General features: G+C 36.7%; 1 protein-coding gene across 3 annotated transcripts in view; it reads left to right on the top strand.

Annotated features, from left to right (window-relative positions):
• Positions 1 to 23,599, top strand: part of DLGAP5 (discs, large (Drosophila) homolog-associated protein 5) — a 45,572-nt gene that overhangs the window by 19,113 nt on the left and 2,860 nt on the right. For 2 of the 3 annotated variants that reach the window (XM_010847713.1, XM_010847712.1), the window contains exons 8-18: positions 954 to 1,228; positions 1,961 to 2,085; positions 2,454 to 2,583; positions 4,925 to 5,010; positions 5,767 to 5,927; positions 13,536 to 13,628; positions 16,902 to 17,121; positions 19,682 to 19,865; positions 21,313 to 21,373; positions 22,388 to 22,631; positions 23,479 to 23,528. In XM_010847713.1, coding sequence (XP_010846015.1) covers positions 954 to 1,228; positions 1,961 to 2,085; positions 2,454 to 2,583; positions 4,925 to 5,010; positions 5,767 to 5,927; positions 13,536 to 13,628; positions 16,902 to 17,121; positions 19,682 to 19,865; positions 21,313 to 21,373; positions 22,388 to 22,631; positions 23,479 to 23,528 — 1,629 coding nt within the window. The remainder of the gene's footprint in view (positions 1 to 953; positions 1,229 to 1,960; positions 2,086 to 2,453; positions 2,584 to 4,924; positions 5,011 to 5,766; positions 5,928 to 13,535; positions 13,629 to 16,901; positions 17,122 to 19,681; positions 19,866 to 21,312; positions 21,374 to 22,387; positions 22,632 to 23,478; positions 23,529 to 23,599) is intronic. The other variant, XM_010847714.1, reaches the window with a different exon arrangement.

Consider the following 23,599-nt stretch of genomic DNA (forward strand, 5'->3'; position numbering starts at 1 on the left):
TGCAGAAAAGCAAAATGGCTGTCTGGGGAGGCCTTACAAATAGCTGTGAAAACAAGAGAAGCGAAAAGCAAAGGAGAAAAGGAAAAATATAAACATCTGAATGCAGAGGTCCAAAGAATAGCAAGAAGAGATAAGAAAGCCTTCCTCAGCGATCAATGCAAAGAAATAGAGGAAAACAACATAATGGGAAAGACTAGAGATCTCTTCAAGAAAATTAGAGATACCAAGGGAACATTTCATGCAAAGATGGGCTCGATAAAGGACAGAAATGGTATGGACCTAACAGAAGCAGAAGATATTAAGAAGAGGTGGCAAGAATACATAGAAGAACTGTACAAAAAAGATCTTCACGATCCAGATAATCACGATGGTGTGATCACTGACCTAGAGCCAGACATCCGGGAATGTGAAGTCCAGTGGGCCTTAGAAAGCATCACTACGAACAAAGCTAGTGGAGGTGATGGAATTCCAGTGGAGCTATTTCAAATCCTGAAAGATGATGCTGCGATTTTTCTCATAGGATAAGTTTATTTATAATCAAGGTTATTGTAAAAGAGGATTTGTTACTTGACAATAATAGTCTTCCAATAAACACTGGATTTCTGATTCTCAAATCATTGTAATTATCCACATAATTTAAATTAAAAAATGGGTATTTGTCAGTTGGGTAATTTTTCCACCTTAATTTTCATATATCTTAATTTGCCATAATACCTAAAACCTATTATTTAGTCTCTTTAATGAGGATTGGTTCTCTCTCTCTGGATCCTAACAATGGTTTAGTTAGCTGGTCTACTGATTTCATATTTACATTTAACTGTATTTATTTTTCTTTCTTAAATTATATTCATGGGACACATATCTCAAGTCTAGTATTTTCAGACCTGTAAAAATTGGCTTGACTATATCCCCAGGAGAGAAATTCTCACTCTTTTCTGTTTCCTTCCATCCAGGTCATTTCTTTTAAAGTTGATAATGAAGAAAATACTTTGGATTCACAAACCAGTGCCACAAATGGAATGAATCCAGATGGAGTCTTATCAAAAATGGAAAATGTATCTAAGACAAACAGTGCAAAAATGAAAGGGAAAAATTCCTTTGCACCCAAAGATTTTATATTTCAGCCATTAGATGGTCTGAAGACCTATCAAGTAACACCTATGACTCCCAGAAGTGCCAATGCTTTCTTGACACCCAGTTATACCTGGACCCCGTTAAACACAGAAGTGTAAGTATTTAAAGTTAATAATGAATTCTTTGCTAAGATGGTTAACAATCACCTTTCTTAGATTTGGCATGTGCTTTTTAAAGGTTAATGTTTAGTTAGTAAATTATGTTAATTATAAATCATGAAAATTTGGTCTTTTAAAAAAATTCTTCAGAAGGGTACAGTAATGTACTAGACAGTTTTACTATTTCCTATACATTGTTTTTATCTGTATTTTCATGGTACTCTTTGTGGCGTTTTTTTGCTTTTAATAGGTGATCTTTTTATAAAGACTTAGAAATAAATTTTTAGAAGAAAGAAACTGTAATACTGTAGCTCAGAAATGGTGGGGGTTTTTGTCTTTTTGCTAAGTGTTACTTTAGAAAAATTACTTCTAAAGACAAAAATAATTAACTTGCAAAGTGAGGGAAAATCAGTTGGAATCTTTAATAGAAACAGCATGGTTGTTTTGCAAAGACTGGCTGGTAGCAAATTTACTAGAAACTGCTCAGCAGCATGCAAGACTATAGAGTGCTTATGTTCTATGAAGAGATCTTTATAATCTTTGGATCTCGTAAGTAGTAAAGACAGACATTCCCACTATAGGTGTTTAAATATGTCCAGAAAAGACACATTTAAAAAAATTAGAAACATATTTCTATTTAATCCCAGATTTTTTAAAAGCAACATCATTTTGAAATCCTTCATATGACGCTTATGTTTTAAGAAGTATATATTTACTATTGTTTTTAGTGATAAGACTGAAGCAACAAAAGAAATCTTGGCACAAAAATGTAAAACTTTCTCTGCCAAAACAGTACCTCAAGATTCAAGTAAATCACAGTGTCCTTTGGGTTCTTTAACAGTTTGGAATAAAGGTATTAAATTTTAATTAATTTTTTACTTGCTTTTCTGAATTGTGATTTATCAGGTTTATTAGGCCCTTTTCAACATATAGCCCAGGAATGTGATCTCAGGGTCAGGAAAGATGTGAAGACATGGGGAAAGATATCTGGAGAGAGAAAGAGTTGGAATGAGGAGTATAGACTGAGAAATAAATGTAACTTTGAAGAGATGAATATTGGGAGGCACTTTAGAGATACGTGGTGAATGGAATCTTTAAGTCAGAGATAAAATTTGAAAATTCACATTGGAATAATTGGAAAATTTAAACAGATTTGTCTTGTGGGGAACATCATTTTGTGAGTGGCTGCTTTGAAATTTATATGTAATGTTTTCTTTATAGAACATGTCTCAAATAAAAATGAAACTACTAATGAAAATTCAAATGGCCTTTCAGGAAAGGAAGAAGTCCCATCACTTGAAGTAAATGAAGATCAGCTTTCTCAGCCACAACATGATGTGCCGTATTTCAGGTTTGTCCATTTGTTCCTAGTATAAGAATTTTGTATTCATGTGTAGACAATTAAAACCAAGATTAAACTATTTTTAGCCTGAATGTAATAGATGAATTGGGGGAAACTGAATTCCGGTGATTTTCATTTATCTTTTAAATTAAAATTTTTTTTTTTTCACTAACTAGTTCCCAATTCAAAAGGTAGTAAAAGATACAAGTGAGGAGTCTTTTTCCCAAATCTGTCTCATAGAGGGGATAGTTCAAACCTTCCACAGAGGCAAGTGTTATTCATTTCTTGTGAATACTTCCAGAGTTAGATAATGCATATGTAGAATAACAAACATATTTTTCTTTTTTTTTAATATAAACAATAGCATGCTGTTTTGTTTCATGTAATGTTAACTGTAACAGACATTCCATTTTAGTACTTAAAGAGCTTTCTTATGTTATTTTGAGTATGTGTTTTCTAAAGGCCGCACTGCTGCTGCTGCTGCTAAGTCGCCTCAGTGGTATCTCTGTGTGACCCCTTAGATGGCAGCCCACCAGGCTCCCTGGGATTCTCCAGGCAAGAACACTGGAGTGGGTTGCCATTTCCTTCTCCAATGCATGAAAGTGAAAAGTGAAAGTGAAGTCGTTCGTTGTGTCCGACTCTTAGCGACCCCATGGACTGTGGCCCACCAGGCTCCTCCATCCATGGGATTTTCCAGGCAAGAGTACTGGAGTGGGGTGCCATTGCCTTCTCCAAAGGCCGCACAGTATCCAATAATATGGATATACCACAATTTACTGAATAAGTCCCTGTTGCTGATTATTTACATTGGGTTCAATCTAGTACTATTATAATCAAGGTTGCAGAGAACAACCTTATATATATTTCAGTTCTCTCATGTGCAAATATATGAGGACCTCAGTTTGCATCCCCTCCAGCATGGTATGGGAGTTCCTATTTTCTCATACCTCCTCACCCTCTAAAGAACCAAATTAAAGTTTATTTTAAAAAAAAGAATAGGAGGCTCAGTGGCCCGTCAACTTATGAGATAGGATTATGTTTCTCTAACTCTGAATTGAAAATTAAGTTCCTGTTTGGGGAACTTCAACATGTCACCAAATGCCTTGGAAACATATCAGAGGCGTGCATTTTGAGAAAGGCCTTTATATTCTACATCATACAGAAAATTATTGTATCTTACAATTTTTGAATGAATATAGCAAGAAAATTCCCATACCATTTCCAGTACAATATTAACAATTTTTGAACTTTACCAATCAACTAAATAAAAATATTACCTTACTCTAGTTTTATTTATTTTTTATTTATTTTTCCTTTTTTTGGCATGAGATCTTAGTTCCCTGACCAGGGATCAAACCATCAGAGTCTTGAGCACTGAGATGCCAGGCAATTCCCTTTACTCTTGTTAATATTCATTCCTCCTCTCATGAATGAGTATCTTTTTATATGTTTGGGAACCACTTCAGTTGTTTTTAGAGTATAATGTTTTGGTATTGTAAGATCTTTTAGAGGTTAACTAGTTTACTATATTGTTCAGCTGAGACATTGAGATGATAAGCAATTTACCCAATTAAATAATGTCAGATCTAAGTCGGGTCTCCTTTCTCATTTATTAAGCTGTTCTCTGTTGCCATTGATTTAAACAGCTAAATTTGTCTTCTAAGAAAAACTATCCTCAGTTTTCCTGCTCAGATGTTTTTGTAAAGAAACATACTGCTGCTGCTGCTGCTGCTAAGTCGCTTCAGTCGTGTCCGACTCTGTGTGACCCCAGGGTTTCTTAACCTTGGCGCTATTGACATTTTAGGCTGCATAATTTCTGTTGTGGGGTCTTCTGCATTATAGGTTGTTTTGTAGCATCCCTGGCCAGCAGCACTCCTCTATTTCATGATAATCAAAAATTATTCTAGAGAGTGCCAAATGCTGCCTGGTAGGAAAAATTGACCCCACTTGAGAATGTCACTGTCTTTCGATAAGCAAAGCCAAGGAGAATCTGTAAGCCTTTATCACTGTAATTTGGGACTTACAGTTTTTAGCTTCATCTGACTCACTCTTGGCAATTGGGTTCATCATAGTTCCATGGAAAATAACCAAGAGCAGAACTAAGGAATGTCTGATTCTTTCTGCTCAGGGGTTGAAAAATAAGAACAGAAATAACTGGAAATATTAGCTTGAAAAATGGGCTCTTAGCATTAACCATCCACTTAAGTTTTAGGTGTATAAGGATGGACATGGAATATCAATATATATTCATGGATTTTGATATATCTCAGTTCATAAAACAACTAAGCATCAGCTCTGGGAAATCACTGTTGTGTAAGTGTCATAGTGCTAATGTGTATCATCATTGTAGAAATATTCTCCGGTCAGAAACTGAGAAGTTAACTTCACACTGCCTTGAGTGGGACAGGAAACTTGACTTGGACATTCCAGATGATGGTGAGGGAACACTTATATTTTTTTAATGTCTTAGCTTTGTTTATTTTAATATGGTTGCATTTACCTGAAACATAAAAATCTAGTGTTGTCCAACTTTATAGTTTCATTGTTATTCAAAATAGCAAGAATTTTCCATATGACATGTATGTTCACTAATATCTCTGTGCTAAAATGGTACCTAACTTAAAAGATGTAAGTAGTTAGAATATTGACTATCATTCCTGAGAGTTAGACATTTGCCAATTTTATTATTAAAATTTTTTTTTACTATGATTCCATGAATGACAACTATGTCTGATATTGCTTAATTATACAAAAATATTTTCTGAATGAAGATTACTTAAATCAATATGGGTCAAATTTTGTGAAAATTCCATAATCTTGCCTATTCAGGAAAGCTGTTTAGAAAAAAAAGTCATTTGTGTGCTGCCAGCTCAAAGTCCTTAGATATTGATGTACAGTAAGTTGTTTAAAGTTTAATTCTTATAAAATACAAGGAGAGGTAGAATGCTTTGCTGTGTAGGTGTTGAGTATGAGAATGTATATTGCTAATTTTTAGCAGGATTTGAAACAGATAGTAAATGCTCTATATTTGTATGACAAAGTTTTGTAGTAGATATTTTTTGTTTTGCTATAAAGTAAGAATTTGATTCTATAACTAGGATATTTAGAATGAGGTCACCTTATCAGCTGATTGGATTGAAATAAAGATCTTGTTTCATCCTTCAACTTTTAAAAACCTTGTATTTCCTCTAGCTAAAGATCTTATTCGCACAGCAGTTGGTCAAACAAGACTCCTTATGAAAGAAAGGTTTAAACAGTTTGAAGGACTGGTGGACAATTGTGAATATAAACGAGGTGAAAAGGAGACTACCTGTACAGATCTGGATGGATTTTGGGATATGGTTAGTTTTCAGGTATGTGGTCAAATATTTTGAATATATTAACTTTGAGTCTTTTTTTTTTAATGAGTTAACCGTAATATGTGCTCAGTTGGTGGATTTGGGATATGGTTAGTTTTCAGGTATGTGGTCAAATATTTTGAATATATTAACTTTGAGTCTTTTTTTTTTAATGAGTTAACCGTAATATGTGCTCAGTTGGTGGATTTGGGATATGGTTAGTTTTCAGGTATGTGGTCAAATATTTTGAATATATTAACTTTGAGTCTTTTTTTTTTAATGAGTTAACTGTAATATGTTCTCAGTTGGTAAGTAGTGTCTGACTCTTTGCAACCCCATGGACTGCAGCCTGCCAGGCTCCTCTGTCCGTGGTATTTCCCAGGCAAGAATACTGCAGTGGGTTGCCATTTCCTCCCCTCGAGGATCTTCTTGACCCAAGAATCAAACCCAAGTCTCCTACAGCTCCTGCATTGCAGGCAGATTTTTTACAACTGAGCCACTGGAGAAGCCCTTAACAGTAATATAAAAGGGTTGGTAGTAGCTTCTGGGACTAACTTGGTTGCTCAGTGGTTAAGTATCCACCTGCCAGTGCAGGAGACATGGATTCAGTCCTTGATCTGGGAAGATCCCACATGCCTTGGAGCAACTAAGCCCATGTGCCACAACTATTGAGCCTGTGCCCTGGAGCCTGGGAGCCGCAACTACGTGCCCAAACTTCTGAAGCCCTTCTGCCTTAGAGCCCATGAACCTCAACAAGAGAAGCCACTGCAATGAGAAGCCTGCACACCACAACTGGAGAGTAGCCTCTGCTTGCCACAACTAGAGAAAAACCTGTGTGGCAATGAGGATCCAGCACAGCCAAAAATAAAGAAAGTTAAGAAAAAAGAAAAGTAGCTTCTTATGTACCTGTAATATTATTGGGTTGGTGCAAACATAATTGTGGTTTTTCCGTTGTTGAAATTTGCTGTTTGATATCGGAATACATTCTTAATAAATATGGTTAAGTTATACATCATTTTTAATGCACATTTCTCACTTTATGTTTTTTGCTGACTTATTACTTGCTGTTTATTTTATATTTATTCTGGACTATGGAGATGATGTTTGACAAAAGGCGAATTTGAGCGATTTCTTTTTTATTCAAATTCAAAATGGGTCGTAAAACAGTGGACACAACTCGCAACATCAACAATGCATTTGGCCCCAGGAACTGCTAATGAATGTATAGTGCAGTGGTGGTTCAAGAAGTTTTGCAAAGGAGACAGAGCCTTGAAGATGAGGAGCACAGTGGCCAGCCGTTAGAAGTTGACAAGAACCAAATGAGAGCAATCATCAAAGCTGATTCTCTTAAAACTACAGGAGAAGTTGCTGAAGAACTCAGTGATGACTGTTCTATGGCTGTTTGAAGCACATTGGAAAGGTGAAAAAGCTCAATAAGTGGGTGCCTCAATAGCTGACCACAAATCAAAAATATCATCGTTTTTAAGTGTTGTCTTCTCTTAGAATTCTATGCAATGATGAACCATTTCTCAACCAGACTGTGACATGCAACCAAAAGTGGATTTTATACAACTGGTGATGACCGGCTCAGTGGTTGGAACAAGAAGTTGCAAAGCACTTCCCAAAGCCAGACTCGCACATGGTCACTGTTTGGTGGTCTGCTGCTGGTCTGATCCACTACAGCTTTCTGAATCCTGGCGAAACCATTACATCTGAGAAGTATGCTCAGCAAATTGATGAGATGCACCAAAAACGGCAATGCCTGCAGCTGTCATTGGTCAACAGAAAGGGCCCAGTTCTTCTCCACAACAATGCCCGACCATACATTGCACAACCAGTGCTTTAGAAGTTGAACCAATTGGGCTATGGAATTTTGCCTCATCCACCATATTTGCCTGACTTCAGTAGTCAACGGGTGTGAGAGTTGAACCATAAAGAAGGCTGAATGTTGAAGAATTTCAAACTGTGGTACTAGAGAAGACTTTTGAGAGTCCCTCGAACAGCAAGAAGATCAAACCAGTCAATTCTAAAGGAAATCAACACTGAATATTCATTGGAAGGACTGATGCTGAAGCTGAAACTCCAATACTTTGGCCACCTTATGGTGGCCAAAGAGCCGACTTAATAGAAAAGACCCTGATGCTGGGAAAGATTGAAGGCAGGAGGAGAAGGGGAGACTAGAGGATGAGATGGTTGGATGGCATCACCGACTCAATGGACATGAGTTTGAGCAAGCTCAGAGAGATGGTGAAGGACAGAGAAGCCTGGTGTTCTGCAGTCCATGGGGATGCAAAGAGTCGGACATGACCTAGCAACTGAACAACAAGCATATTCACCCAACCTCTTGCCAACCAACTACTACTTCTTCAAGCATCTTGACAACTTTTTGCAGGGAAAATGCTTCCACAATCATCAGAATGCAGAAAATGCTTTCCAAGGGTTCATCAAATCCCAAAGCACATGTTTTTATGCTACAGGAATAAGCAAACTTATTTCTTGTTGGCAAAAATGTGTTGATTGTAATGGTTCCTATTTTGATTAATAAAGATGTGTTTGAGCTAGTTATAATGATTTAAAATTCACAGTCTGAAGCCACACTTTTGCACCAACCTAATAAATGAGATGTTAGTACCTTTGTAAACTGTAAAGTGCTGTCAAAATGTGATGACCGATTTCTTCTCCCCATATAATCAGTATTTTCTATTTGGGTTGGAAATTGAGTTATATTCAACAGTTGAATAATCTGTAATGCTTCTACATGTGAGAAAATGAAATCTGTTCTTTAGTAGTTGAGTTCATCTAGCAGTTACTGAGTTCCTGTATGTGCTAGACATTGTACTAGGAGTTGATAAAATAAGGCACATTTTCTGCCCCAGAGGAATTCCAATCTAATGTAAAAAGTGCTATAAGAGAGGGAATCACTAGGAAGATTAGTAAAGGCATGGGAGGAGATGATAGTTTCCAGCTTCTTGGGCATGTTTTAGTAATAAGTATATAAAAAGCCATTTCAAGAACCTATAGCCAACAACTATTAGACATTGCAAGAAAGCCTCAAACCTGAAAGAAAGAATCCAAGAAAAACATAAGAAAGGTATTTGGATGGAGGAAGTGGACCAATCTAGGAGGTATAGTATCCAAATAATAGGGATTCTAGAAAAAGAGTACAGAAAAACTGGGAAATCAGTGAAGTGGTTTAAAAATTTCCTCAGAACTGGAGGACATGAATTCCAGATTGAAGGTGCCTATTGGGTGCCCAGCACTGTGAATCAGAATAGACCCACACCAGCGCACTTCTTTAAGTGTAACTATATAACTCTTGTGATGAAGAGAAAACTCTAGAAGCTTCCAGAGAGAAAACAAGTTTCATATTAAGGGTCAAAGATCAGAATAGCCTTGGATTTCTCCACTGCAACATTTAAAACTGGGAAAACAATGCCCTCAAAATTCTAAGGGAAATAATTTCCCAACCTGGAGTTCTGTAGCCAACCAATCAAGTGGATGGGCATTCTCCAAGCACAACAGTCTCAGATACTACCTCTGAAGCACTCTTTTTCAGGAAGCTAAATGAGAAAGTATCTCACAAAAATGAGGGAGTGAACCAAGAATGGGGTAGAAGATGAGTTTGATCCCCAGAAAGAGACCAAGAGAATTGAGGCCAGGGGGAGCCAAGAATGTGTGCAGCAAGCTTATGAAGTAGCAGTTCCCAGCAGAGCAGGCGGCCTCGGGCTCCTCCAGACCTAATTCTGGAAAGTGAAACTGAGTAAAATACTTGATTTGTTTTTTAAATTGCATTAAGAGGAGATTTATGGAGAAGGCAATGGCACCCCACTCCAATACTCTTGCCTGGAAAATCCCATGGACGGAGGAGCCTGGGAGGCTGCAGTCCATGGGGTCGCTAAGAGTCGGACACGACTGAGTGACTTCACTTTCACTTTTCACTTTCATGCATTGGAGAAGGAAATGGCAACCCACTCCAGTATTCTTGCCTGGAGAATCCCAGAGCCTAGGGAGCCTGATGAGCTGCTGTCTATGGGGTCGCACAGAGTCAGACACGACTGAAGCAACTTAGCAGCAGCAGCAAGAGGAGATTTATACTTACTGTGCAGAGTTTCGGAGAAGGCAATGGCACCCCACTCCAGTACTCTTGCCTGGAGAATCCCATGGATGGAGGAGCCTGGTAGGCTGCAGTCCATGGGGTCGCTAAGAGTCGGACACGACTGAGCAACTTCACTTTCACTTTTCACTTTCATGCATTGGAGAAGGAAATGGCAACCCACTCCAGTGTTCTTGCCTGGAGAATCCCAGGGAGGGGGGAGCCTGGTGGGCTGCCGTCTATGGGGTTGCACAGAGTCGGACACGACTGAAGTGACTTAGCAGCAACAGCAGCAGCAGAGTTTAGAATGAATCAATGATAGATATCATACATGAACAACTAAGCAAGTAAAAAGCAAAACAAGGGGACTTCCCTGGTGGTCCAGTGGCTGGGACTCTGTGCTCCCAATGCAGGGGGCCCAGGTTCCGTCCCTTGTTGGGGAGATACATCCCTCATGCCACAGCTAGGTGTTTGCATGCCACAGCTAAAGATCTACTTGCTGCAGTGAAGGTCCTGTGTGCTGCGACTGAGATGCAGTGCAGCCAAATAAATAAATAATAATAAGTATTAAAACACAAGTCTAGAGAAAAAAATGAGTAAAGGAACATAATTGTCTCAATAACTATATGACTCAGATGTGAATTGTGTTTTGTTCTTTTTTTTTTTTTTTAATGTGGACCATTTTTAAAGTCTTTTTTGAATTTATTACAGTATTGCTTCTGTTTTATGTTCTGGTTTTTTGGCTATGAGATATGTGGGATCTAAGCTCCCAGGCCAGGGATCAAACCCGCACCCCCTGCATTGGAAGGCGAAGTCCTAACCTTTGGACTGCCAGGGGAGTCCTATGAATAGTGTTTATGTAATCATACTGAAAGCATTACTTTGTGACCAGTTTTTATATATCTGACAATTTTCACGTTGATAAGTTGGTTCACTAGTATACTGCAATGGCGATCAATGAATTTTGTGTTTCCTAGTATTGTTATTAATTTATAGGTTTAAAGATACTGGATGTGTTTTCATTGTTTATAGTTATCATCTTTATTGATGCTCATTTCTCAGCTTTGGCCACTGGGAGCCTCTTCAACAAATTGGCTGTTGGGACCTTTTTTTTTAAAGAGTTGTATTGAAGTATAATCTACATATCATAAAATTAGCCCGTTTCAAGTGTTCGGTTCAATGATTTTCAATAAATGTACAGAGTTGTACAACCATCACCATGATCCAAATTTAGAACATTTTTATTATTTAAACATTTTTTATTTGGCCTTACCACTCAGCATGTGGGATCTTAGACCCCTGTACAGGGATTGAACCCAGGCCCCAGCAGTGAAAGCTCTGGGTCCTAACTATTGGACCACCAGGGAATTCCCAAGAATACTTTTATCACCACAAAAAGGTCCTCTTTGCCGATCTGCAAATCAATCCACATTCCCACTCCTAGTCCCCAGGCAACCACTAATCTTGCTGTCTTTGTAGATTTGCCTTTTGTGAACATTTCATATTAAGTAGACTAATACAGTACGTGGTCTTTTGTATGTGACTTTTCACTTAGCATGACGTTTTTGAGGTTCATCCATGTTGTAGATTGTATCTGAACTTTAACCAACTGTTGGATGTTTGGATTGTTTCCACTCTTTGGTGATTATGAAGTCATGATGAATATTCATATATTGTGTGGATTTATGTTTTTATCTATCTCAGGTAGATATGTGGAATATTGCTGGATCATATAGTAAATTTATGTTTAACTTTTAAAGAAACTGCCAAACTATTTCCCAAAGTGATTACAGCATTTTTCTTACCAGCAATTGGTGTGTTCCTTTTTTACCATATTCATACTTGTTATTGTCTGTCGTTTTTAGAATAACCATCCTAGTGGGTGAGAAGTTTCTCATTATATAATAGTTTTGATCTGTGTGTCCCTAATGATAATGATGTTAAGCATCTTTTCATGTGCTTATTAGCTGTTCATATTTTTTTTGGCAAAATATCTAGTGAAATATTTTGCCTATTTTTACATTGGTTTGCCTTTATTATGGAGTGGTAGGTGTTTTCAATATATCATGGACACAAGTCCTTTATCAGAAGTATTATTTGCAAATATTTTCTCCCAATTTGTGGCTTGTCTTGTAATTTTCTAAATAATTTCTTTTGAAGTGCAGATATTTTTAATTTTGATGAAGTTCAATTTATCAATTTTTTCTTTTATGTTGTGATCATATCTAAGAACTCTTTTTGCTTAACCACAAATCGCAAAGATTGTTTTCTTCTGTTTTTTACTAAAAGTGTTATAGTTTTAGCTCTTACAGCTAGGTCTTTGAGCCATTTGGAATTTTTGGTGTGTGTATGGTGTAGGTAAAAGTCTAAATTCATCTATTTTCTTGAGGATATAAAATTTTCCCAGTACTGTTTCTTAAAAGACTGTCTTTTCTTCATTGAACTGCAGTGGCACCTTGTTGAAAATCAGTAATCATAAAGGTAATCCTGAGTCATTTTGACATTTAAATTTTTCTTTGAGAGAGAGGTTGAGAGTACTTATGAATATAAATACATAGTCAGGGCACTTGAAGCAAATTTACCAAACTGTTGACAGTGGGTACCTCTTTGGAGGAGATTGGAAATATCAAAAGGATGGGGATATTACTTTTAATTTTTTAAAGTGAGATTGTGAGAAGGCAAACCACAGACTAGAAGAAAAATATTTGCAAATTATATATCTGATGTTTGATACAGACATATCTGCATCAAAATATACAAAGAATCCTTAAAATCACCTTTAAAGTGGTTTTAAAGTGGAGAAAAGACCTGAGCAGACACCTTGCCAAAGAAGATATACAGATGGCAAATAAGCATTTGAAAAGATAAAGCTCAGCATCATAGATCACTAAGGAAATGCCAGTTAAAACTACAATGAGGTGCCACTGCATGCCTATGAGAATGGCAAAAATCCAAACCACTGACAGCATCAGGAACTCTAACTCATTGCTGGTGGGAGTGCAAAATGGTACAGCCACTTTGGAAGGCAGTTTGGCAGTTTCTCACAGAGCTAGGTACGCTCTTATCATATAATCCATGATTGAAAACATATGTCTGCACAAAAACGTGTACACAGATGTTTATAACGTCTTTATTCATAACTGCCAAAACTTGGAAGCAGCTAAGATGTCCTTCAGTAAGAGAATGGATAAATAAACTGTAAAAAAGAGAGAGAAAGATTGTGTTCAGATTGTGTAATGTAGGAAACAAAAACATTTAGGATATCTTTCTTAGCATTTTAGTGATCAAAAATAATTTAGGAGAGTTATTCATATATGACATCCATTATGCAGATTTTGGAGGTTTATAAGACAAAAAATAACAATAAACAATTTTACCATAAGAATTTTTTACTTGAATACTAAGTTGAGAATGATTTAGTCTAATTTTATGTTGCCATTCTCAATTTTTTTTAAGCTTCAGTTTATTAGTTTGTAATTTTAATGTGGTTTTTCATTGATCTGATAAACTTGTGCTTTATTTATTAACAGATAGAAGATGTAAACCAAAAATTCAGCAATCTGACCAAACTTGAGGAATCTGGATGGCAAAACAATAACAATACAAGCAAAAAAGTTTTTCGGGTAAGTCTGTGGGTTTCTAATATAGACTCTTCTACTCTAAAGAATTTTTATTTTCCAGCTTCAGAAACATTTAGCTTCAGATTTTTTTTATCATTTTATAAAATAAGTTTCGTCTATTGCTTACAATGTCCTGATTGTCTTTGAAGAAAGAATAAGGAAATGAACAACACGAAATTCAGGATGATTGTTTCTGGAGGGAGGAATGACAGTGGCTGTGATGGAATTGGGGCACCCCAGGAGCTTCTGAGGTGCTTAACAGTGTGTATGTGTTATTCTTTAAATTGTGTTTATACATAGTAGAAGCAAATACTTTATAGAATCCTTAGTATAGATGTTGTTCCAAGTACTTAACATTTTTTAACTCATTTAATCATCAACAATCCTGTTGAGGTGGTACTGTTATCTGGGATGTGAGGCCCAGAATAGATTAAGTTACTTGCCCAAGGTGGAGCTAGGTTTCAGGCCAGACTTGCTCATTCCAGAATCCCTGTTTTTATCCAGTACAGTGGATTGTGTGTCTCTTTTGAGTGATACATTTCAAAATGAAAGAATTTTAAATAGAAAAGAGGAACAGTGACTCTTTAGAATGTCTGTCTTCTTCCCTACATTTTATTTTGTAAAATTTCCTATTACTTTTCTCTGTGAAATTCACTTTATCATGATAGATTCCATTGTTATATATTTGTAGGTTTTTTTCCCCTAATAATGTTTATTTATTTATTTGGCTGTAATGGGTCTTCACTGCTCTGTGAACTTTTCTCTAGTTGCGGTGAGTGGGGCACTACTCCAGTTGCAGTCTGCTGGTTTCTTTGTTGCAGAGCACAGGCTCTAGGGTATGTGGGTGGGCTTCAGTAGTTGTGGCACATGGTCTCAATAGTGGTGGCTTCCAGGCTCTAGAGCACAGGCTCGATAGTGTGGCGCACAAGCATAGTTACTCCATGGCATGTGGGATTGTCCTGGATCAGAGGTCGAACCTGTGTCTCCTCCGTTGGCAGGCGGATTCTTTACCACTGAGCCCCAGGGAGGCCTTCTAGTAATGTTTTAAACTCATTGGTTCAGATGGGCACTTTTCAAACCTCCAGTTTTCCTTTCGGATTTTAGAAAAATGCCTGTGGTTATAAAATTAGGCTTCCAGATTGGTACTTTATTATGCTGTGTAATCCAGATAAAAATCTGTTTTGACTCCTTAGGAATTTAAGATGTTAGAGTATTAAAGAAAGCTTTTAATAAAATTATTTTGCTAATTGTTATGACAAGGACTCTAAGGACACTGACAAAATTAAACAAATGAGTTTTAAATATACTAAACAGTGAAGGATGCTTGAACATTTGGAAGCTACTGTGGATATTTCTTATTGAGTACTTAGTCCTGGAAACATCCATATCATCAGTGATGCAAATAATGGCTGTAGCAATATGGCAGAGCCTTGTAATTCTGCATTTTATCACCAGGTGTCTCTCTCCTCCTACTTTATTTATAAGCTACTATTAAGCTATGGAACAAATAAGATTTATCTTTTACCTATACTTTGATACCGTTCCCTTCTGATTCCTATTTATTGACTTCTCATTCTATCACTTAGCCTTGTTTTCTACCTTTCCCTCTTTTTTCCATCTGTTTTTAGATATATTTAAGTGTCTTATCTTTGTTTACATTAGAAAAAACAAAAATAACTAAACCAATGAGGGCCATATCTCCCTCTAGTTATCTGTACCTTCCCTTTCTCATTCCCATTTCTTTCTTCCCAGTCACAAAGTTCTCTATACTCTGTCTTTACTGTTTTGATTCCCATTTACCTCTCCAACTCAAAAATTCAGCTTCACCCTCTCCAGGCCTCTATAACAGTTATAACCAAGGTTATTGACCCACTAGTTCTGCAGTTAGTAGACAGTTAATTATAAAATCTAGTCCCTCTGCATTATTACATATAGTCTACTTCCTCTTTCTTGAAATTATATTCTACTGATCTTCCTCCTACCTCTATATCCATTCTTCAGTCATGTTTGCAAGTTTCTGTTTCCACTTGTCCCTTAAGTGTTTATGATACTCAAGTTTCTACTTCAGCTCTCTTCCCTCCTTCCTTTCTTCGTGTGCAGTTGTATCCACCCTGCAATGATTCCCAAATCTATATTTCAAACCACACTTACTGCTGACACAGTAATACTTTAAGTATTAAGTATTAAGGTATATATAAGCTATATATCCCAAACTGAAATCATCTGCACACACACTGATGTTTCCCTGTTCCAGAGAATGGTGGTACCATCCCTCCAGGGGCCCAAGATGGAAACCTGGTTATCTTCTGTGATCTGTTCTGGTTTTCACCACTTCACCATTGCATTTCTAAGAGATTGCTAAGTCCTCTCAATTCTTCCTCTTAAACATCTCTTGAATCTGTTTACTTTTTTCCATTTTTTTCCCCTCCTTAACCTCAACTACTGGCATCTTTTCTCAGTGTCACTGCGGAAGTCTCCTTCCTAACTGGCTCGTCACCCTCCAGCCTGTTCTCCAGGCTGGACAGAGTGAGTGACCTTTCTAAAAGGCAAATTCAGTAATGCTAACCTCCTGCTTAAAAATCATAGGTAATCTCTATTCTTTCGTCCTCTGCGTAAATGGCCACACGTGAAGGATTCTGATGAGCTGTGCTCACCTCATGCCAACTCCTCTGTGCTTTTTCACTTCTGGTTTTGCAAATATGCTATTCTTTCTGCCTAGCCCTTTCCTTACCCCATCTTATAGCTCACCTATCTCTGATTTCAGCTTAAGTGTGACTTCCTAAAAGCCTTTCTTGGTGCCTCTGAAGGTTGATTAATTCATAAATTGAGCCCTCTGAATTTAGTTTTAACATGACATTTATTCTTCTCAGTGTCTTTATCTAGCTCTTCTACCATGAGGCTGAGAGTTCTTTGAAAGCAGGAACTTGGTCCGTTAACTTTTGGCCCCAGCATTTTAGCACATACTGGGAGCTTGATAAGTATATATTGAACATGTTAAATATTTTACATATGCTTTATTCGTTTTTCTTATAAATGATAATGTGTAGAAGTATTAATCGCTCAGTCATGTCCAACTTTTTGTGATCCCATGGACTGTAGCCCGCCAGGCTCCTCTGTCCATCGAATTCTCCAAGCAAGAGTACTGGAGTGGATAGCCATTCCTTTCTCCAGAAGATATTCCCAACCCAGGGGTCAAACCTGGATCTTCTGCATTGCAGGCAGATTCTTTAGATGGTAATGAGTAGCTTTAATAAATGTTATAATTTCTCTTCACAGAAAAAAGTTGTCTCAGGTATAGCAAGTAAACCCAAACAGGATGATGGTGGAAGAATTGCTGCTAGAAATCGCCTTGCTGCCATAAAAAATGCAATGAGAGAGAGAATTAAGCAGGAGGAACAGGCTGAGGCAGCAACCTCTGTAATGCCAAAGGAAGTGGATAAAATAGTGTTTGATGCTGGATTTTTCAGAATTGAAAGTCCCATTAAATCATTCTCAGGTTAGTTTTTTCTGCTGAGACTACTTAAGGGAAATACTTGGGTTGGATGGACGCTTGTGTAAGAGTTGAAAAACAGTTTTCATGTGAAGATTTATGTGTTCCAAATAGCTTATGGAAGATAAGTTTGGTTTCATTTTCATTTGGAGTGAAAATTTTCCTCCAATGTTTTTGAAATGTAATGAAAGTACCAATTCCCTGATTTAAAAATACTGCCATGTAACCAGCTCTTAATACTTTAGGAAGTCATTCTTACTTATGATTTTCTAACTCTGGTTGTGTTTTTCAGTACCTGTTTTTCATAGGCTATCTTTATTAGTTTGAATTTATTTACTTAGATTGAAATTAAATATAAGCCATAAATGAGAGGTCATAGTTGAAGTAATCTGTTCCTTAAATCTTGGTAGACACTTCTATTAATGCTTTAAGTGCTAGATGTTTATTTCCAAGGAGAAACAGACCAAGTCCTCTTTAAGTACTAATTAGCAGAAAGGATTTTTTTTTTTTTTTTCCTATTATCTTACTGTGTCCGCTAGGAAGATTTCTGACAATAAATTTGAGTTGCTATCTAATATTTACTTTCAAATGTAAATTTATCACCAAGTATTTTATAACCTCCCAGTCAATTTAGGTATCACACCTAGTGTGTGGTTTTGATATGTTTCCTTTATTCTAATCAGCTATGCTCCCTGGATGCCCAGGAATTGCCTCACTGCTAATGACATGGCTCCTTGTTACTTACTTTCCAAGGATACTAGTAGTTTGCAGGACTCTGGGTTCACTGCTGTATGTTCTTTCATATCCCATCTTGGCACTTATGATTAGAGAGATCAAGGTTTTTGACCAAAATTTATCTTTTTGAAATTGAGTTTTAATTATAGAACACATAGGTTATATGAGGTTTGTTATAAAACAGAAGTCCCCCCAAAAGCCCCTATTTGTTACGTCCTCAAGGCCACCACTTCAGTGCTTAGAGGAATCTTTGGGTATTATTTATGGCCTTTTCTAAATAAAGTGTAGATTTTTTTCTTGAATTATTTCTTTGATATACTTTCCTTGGTTCTCTCTGATCTTTCTTCCAGAAGCATATATCTTTCTCCTTGTAGTAGACTATCATTCTTTCCTGTACTTGTCATTTTCTTCTACTTCCTGAATTTCTTCAACTTTCCTGTTGACAATGTTTTTAATTCCTAAGAGCTCTTTATCATTCTTTGGATGTTCCGTTTTATAACATTCTGTACTTGTTTCTTAAGTGTGTTGTCTTATCTTTCTGCAGACATTAATGATAACTTCTATGTATTCTTCTCCTGGAGAGTCAATATTTGTCCCCAAATACTCTTATCTGTTTGGTTTTGGTTTCTGTCTCTTGTATCAGAGGCTTCCCTTGGGTGTCTAATGGTGGTTCACTGCCTGCTCACAGCTATGAGCAGGGCTCTGCACGGCAGCACATGGGTGGTAGGGTCTTTACTCTGGGATGATTTAGCTGCATTGTTATGCTGTATTTAAGTCTTTTTTCATGGGCTAGTCAGATTCTCAGACTCTTAGCGACCCACTTTCACTTTTCACTTTCATGCATTGGAGAAGGAAATGGCAGACCACTCCAGTGTTCTTGCCTGGAGAATCCCAGGGACGGTGGAGCCTGATGGGATGCTGTCCATTGGGTCGCACAGAGTCGGACACAACTGAAGCGACTTAGCAGCAACCGCATTCAGATTCTCCAGAGATCTTTCCAACCTGCTGCCTGGAGGGTGTAATTCTGGCTGCCAGTCTTTCAGGAGCTACATGGAGGGAGGAAAACTGAGTGTATCAACAGTTTTAAAAATACTCATTTCAATCCCCCCTTTTCCATATAGTACTCATCTTTCAATTGTATCCCCTAAACCAGAGACCCTCTATTTCAACTTTTTTGGGGAAATAAGCCTCTAGTTTTTTTTTTATCTTGATGGTGGGAAGGGATTTTTCAAAGCTGCCCAGCTGTGCATAATGAGGAAAGGAGTCTGGACTCTTAATTGTTTTTTAAACTGACTTTGAACCAATCTTCCTGTTTTTACCTCCGCTCCTAATGATTCTTGACGCCACCAATTCTTTTTGAGGAGTACTGTGGTATAAACTGGGCTGATTCACATCTTTCCTGACTGGTGGCTTAGGATTTATTTTCTCAGGTTTACTAGGAAATACACTACTCATCCATCTGTATTGCACTTCGAAAATTTCCTGAGTTTTGTTGTCTCTTTGTTTCGTCTGTCCTTGAAAATTATATTATAAATTTTAAAAGTCACTGACCTTAAAAAAAGAGGATGCTTTGTCCTTGTAGTGTTCTCCCTTTTAAGATCATCTCTTTACTGTTTATAGTAGTGAAATGTTAAGAGGAAGCCGTTAGTGTGTGTGTTCAGTATCATCTTTAACTGAAAGTCTCAGACATTTGACTTTAACAAACATTATTTTATAGGAGAAAGAGGCTAGTTGGTAGGGGAATAGGAAGAATTGGCACTGTCTCTCTAACTACAGTGAAAAATGAATGAAAGAGCTTTTTGGTGTTGAGATGATTTCTTTCATCTTCTAGGACTTTCTTCTGAATGTCTTTCTCAAAGACTTAAAACACCTCAGTCTGTCAGCAAAACTGTGTCTGAGACCAGGGCTGAGATGGGCCTTATAAGACAAACTACATCACCAGAGAATCCTGGTCCTCAGGGTGCCAAAAGTGAACATGTTGATAAGACTTTGATTTCAAATATTCCTGGAAACAGGTATTTCTTTAATGTATTATTACTAAGAGTTTAACAGATGTAGACATTAAATACCATTTCCAGTTGTTAACCTGTTAAGTATGCAACACATATATTTTTAAATTTCACAATGACCATAACATATAGGCAATATTTCTGTTTTATAAAGGAGGAAGTTAAGGCTTCAGATTTCAGATTTGGAAATGGTCATATTAAGAAGAAAAGAAACAATATAGTGTTCTTTGGTGCTAAACAGTGTAGTGTTCTTTTGTATGCAGTTTTGGTGCTTGACACATCTGAGCTCAAAACCAGTCATATGATATACTATGAAACTTCAGGTCACGTTTAATTAACTCAGCTTCAGTTTCATCATGTATAAAGTAGTGCTGTTATGTCCCTGCAGGGTCATTAAGAGGTACGCACTTTTGTACCAGCCTTTATGGAAAGTACCTTGGGAATCCTGACTTGACAGATGGCAGAGCAGACAAGGGGGAGCTAATATGTACTGAACAATTATTATGGGCTGGACATGGTTCTAGGTTCCTTTCACATAGTATCTCATTCAGTCCTCAAAACAACCAAATAGGGTACTAAATCCCCATTTTTCAAAAATGAGAAAATTTGGAAAGTGAGTAGGTTAGCCAAATTCATCTTGAGAAACACCCTATAACTTGAAATGGGAGAAACAAATGAAAGTTTTTCTTCGTAAGTATTTCATGGAACAAGTTGTAAAATTTCTAGTTTTTAATGTAAGCCACAGTATATTTAGCATTTATGGCAGTTAAAATACTTTAGATGCTTTAAAAATCTGTGGATTATAAGATACCAATTTATTGTCATTTCTTATCCTGCAGTTCATTTTCTTGTACTAAGAAGATCCAAAATTGTATTTAAGTGATATTACAAGTGCTGTTTAGGACTTCTCTTTACTTTTTAATTTCTAAAAATAGTCTCAAAAGAGCCTTTTTACAAACAACTTTGTACAATGAAGGCAAAGTGAAGCTGAAAACCAGAAAAATAGAGTATACTTAAAAAAAAAACTCCAAGAGATTGAGACAGATGTTTCTAATAAAACGTGAGTTAAGAACTTCAGGATTTGAATGTTTTGTGCTGTAGCTAACAAGTAAATGTAGCCAACTCCAGCTATACAATACTTGCATGTTGCTTCCATCCCCTAGAAGTAAGCTTTAGCTTACCCTTCCCTAGTATGTGGCTCTGGATTTGGCTGAGGTTCAAAAGATTTCCAATAGACTGATGAGCATGGTCAAAGGCTTGCAAGCATTCTGGGGAAAATGCATTTGGTTTCTAAGGCCATCCTGTAGTAGCTATCATCCAAAACTAATCTATTTGGATCAGGCCTGATCTTAGATGAGGGCCCAACTCTGACCCATAAAGGATAGTCTCAAAACAAGTCAAGACAGCAATATGTTTAATTTTCTGAGTACAGTGCTTCTTTTTTCTTTTTTAGGAACAGCATAGAAGAAGATGCTAAGTGTCTTGGATTACAAGATTTAATTGAAATAAACCATGTAAGTCCTGTTCTGATATATTAGGTAGCCCAGGATGTTATCTATTTGTATCAATATATATAGTAACTCCATAAACAACCCCCAGAATTTCCACTGGAAATTTTAATCAGTCATATGAAATGATAGTTCTTATTTCAAAGACCTTTGGCTTGTTTGAGACCATAGTGCCAATTTGTATTTCAGCTTACATCAAGATTATTTTTGTAAATAAAGTTTTATTGTACTACAGCCACTGTCATTCATTTATGTATTTGGCTGCTTTCAAAACACAATGATTGAGTGTTCAGTGTTTGTGGCAGAGTCTGGCTTACAAAGCCTAAAATATTTATAGTTGACTCTTGAACAGAGGGCTTTCCAGGTGGTGTGGTGGTAAAGAATCTGGAGACTTGGGTTCTAGCCCTGGATCGAGAAGATTCTTTGGAGTAGGAAATGGCAACTGAACTCCAGTATTCTTGCCTAGAGAATTCCATGGACAGAGGAGACTGGCAGGCTGCAGTCCTTGGGGTCACAAAGAGTTGGATACAGCTGAGCACACACACACTTGAACGACAGCAGGAGGGGTGTGCCATCCCTCTGCACAGTTGAAAATCCACATAAAACTTACGTTGGCCCACTCCTTATACTTAGTTCTTCCATGTTAGTAGTTTCGCATCTGTGGATTCAACAACTGCAGATCCTATAGTATTTACCACTGAACAGATTCTAAGTGGACCCTTGCAGTTCAAATACGTACTGTTCAAGAGTCCATCATACACCTGGCCCTTCACATAGAATGTTTGTCAATCTCTGAACCGGGATATTGGTACTTGCTGAGAAACTTTCCTTCAGTTATACTATTGCTGTAATATTATCTGATCTCATTGTTCAAGAAGCAAGATAGTAGGATGGATTTATAGTGTTCTTTAGCTTGTGCTCAGAATGTCATCACTCTATTATTATTTTAAATAGTGACAAGACTTTTTATGTTTATTTAACTTTTGGGTAATTAAATGTAAAAATCATTTTTACTTCCAGGGTATAAATAAAATAAACTTTGAGATAGATTGTTTATCTAGTGAAAGAATGAATTCGGCTCTCCATGCTGGCAAAGTAGCAGATGATATTAATACTAACAAAAAGGAAGAAATTTCAGATATTGTGGAAGGAATGGAACTAAATTCAGTTACAACACAGGATGTTTTGATGATTAGCCCTGAAAAAAATATACAATCACAAAATAACATCTCATGGGAAGAAGAAACGAAAACTTCTCAGCCAGGTAAGGTCTTTTTAATGCATTTAAATAAGATTTCATTAAATAAATGAACTTGTCCTAAAGTATAGATTATTGTAAACACTTCCGGATATAGTTTCCAAGAATAAAGGTGGAGAAACTGGACACTTGCTGTAAATATCTAATGAGAATTAGTTCTCATTGTGGTACCCCACTCTCCACCACAAATCTTTTGAGACAGACTTGTTAAAAATCAACAACAGATACTAATCCACGTTGGATGGCAGGAGCACTTTTGATTAGACCTTACTATCTGGGGTCCTTTGTTGTTTGTGAAGGCTCAGAATTAGAAAAATTCCCTTAAACTTTTTTTAGTTCTCTTTTTTTCCATCAAAGAACCTCAAACCTTTCTTTAAAATGTCCTTTTTTCTGCCCTAATACCTTTTCTTACCTATTTTGTTGCGATTGTTCTTCAATAGGAAATGGCTCTTGTGTTTATGTTATAATGTAATGTGTGATGGTTTCACCTCCTGTTTTTACCTGTTACCCTATGGTGCTGTTCTGGTTGGGGCCTAAGGTAAAATAAACATTATGACATTGAGCAGACACTTAATGCACTTCTGCTATGTTCTTATAGCATCTTTTGGGTACCTTTAAATTACAAGCATGAGATTTATTTAGAGAAGACTTAGTATACTGAAATTAAGGATGAGAATTTTACAAAGAAATTTAACTACATTTAAAAAGATATTATAGCATAAGATGGCGCATATTTTTCTTCACCTTTGATATTTGGTGTTTTCATATCTTTTAAGTCTGTCCATTTCTAACAACCCTTAACTGCAAGAATATTCTTTAAAAAGTTAAAAATTCTTTTTTTTTTTTTTTTCAGTATTATGTGATAATAAAAGTCTCACTACTGAATGCCATCTTCTTGATTCAGTAAGTTTTCAATTTATTTGAAAAGTTCTTTGTATTTTAGATATGTTTTATAAAATGAGTGTTATTTTTCA

Source organism: Bison bison, unplaced genomic scaffold (assembly GCF_000754665.1).
Source record: "Bison bison bison isolate TAMUID 2011002044 unplaced genomic scaffold, Bison_UMD1.0 scf7180017864254, whole genome shotgun sequence".
Taxonomy (NCBI): Eukaryota; Metazoa; Chordata; class Mammalia; order Artiodactyla; family Bovidae; genus Bison; species Bison bison.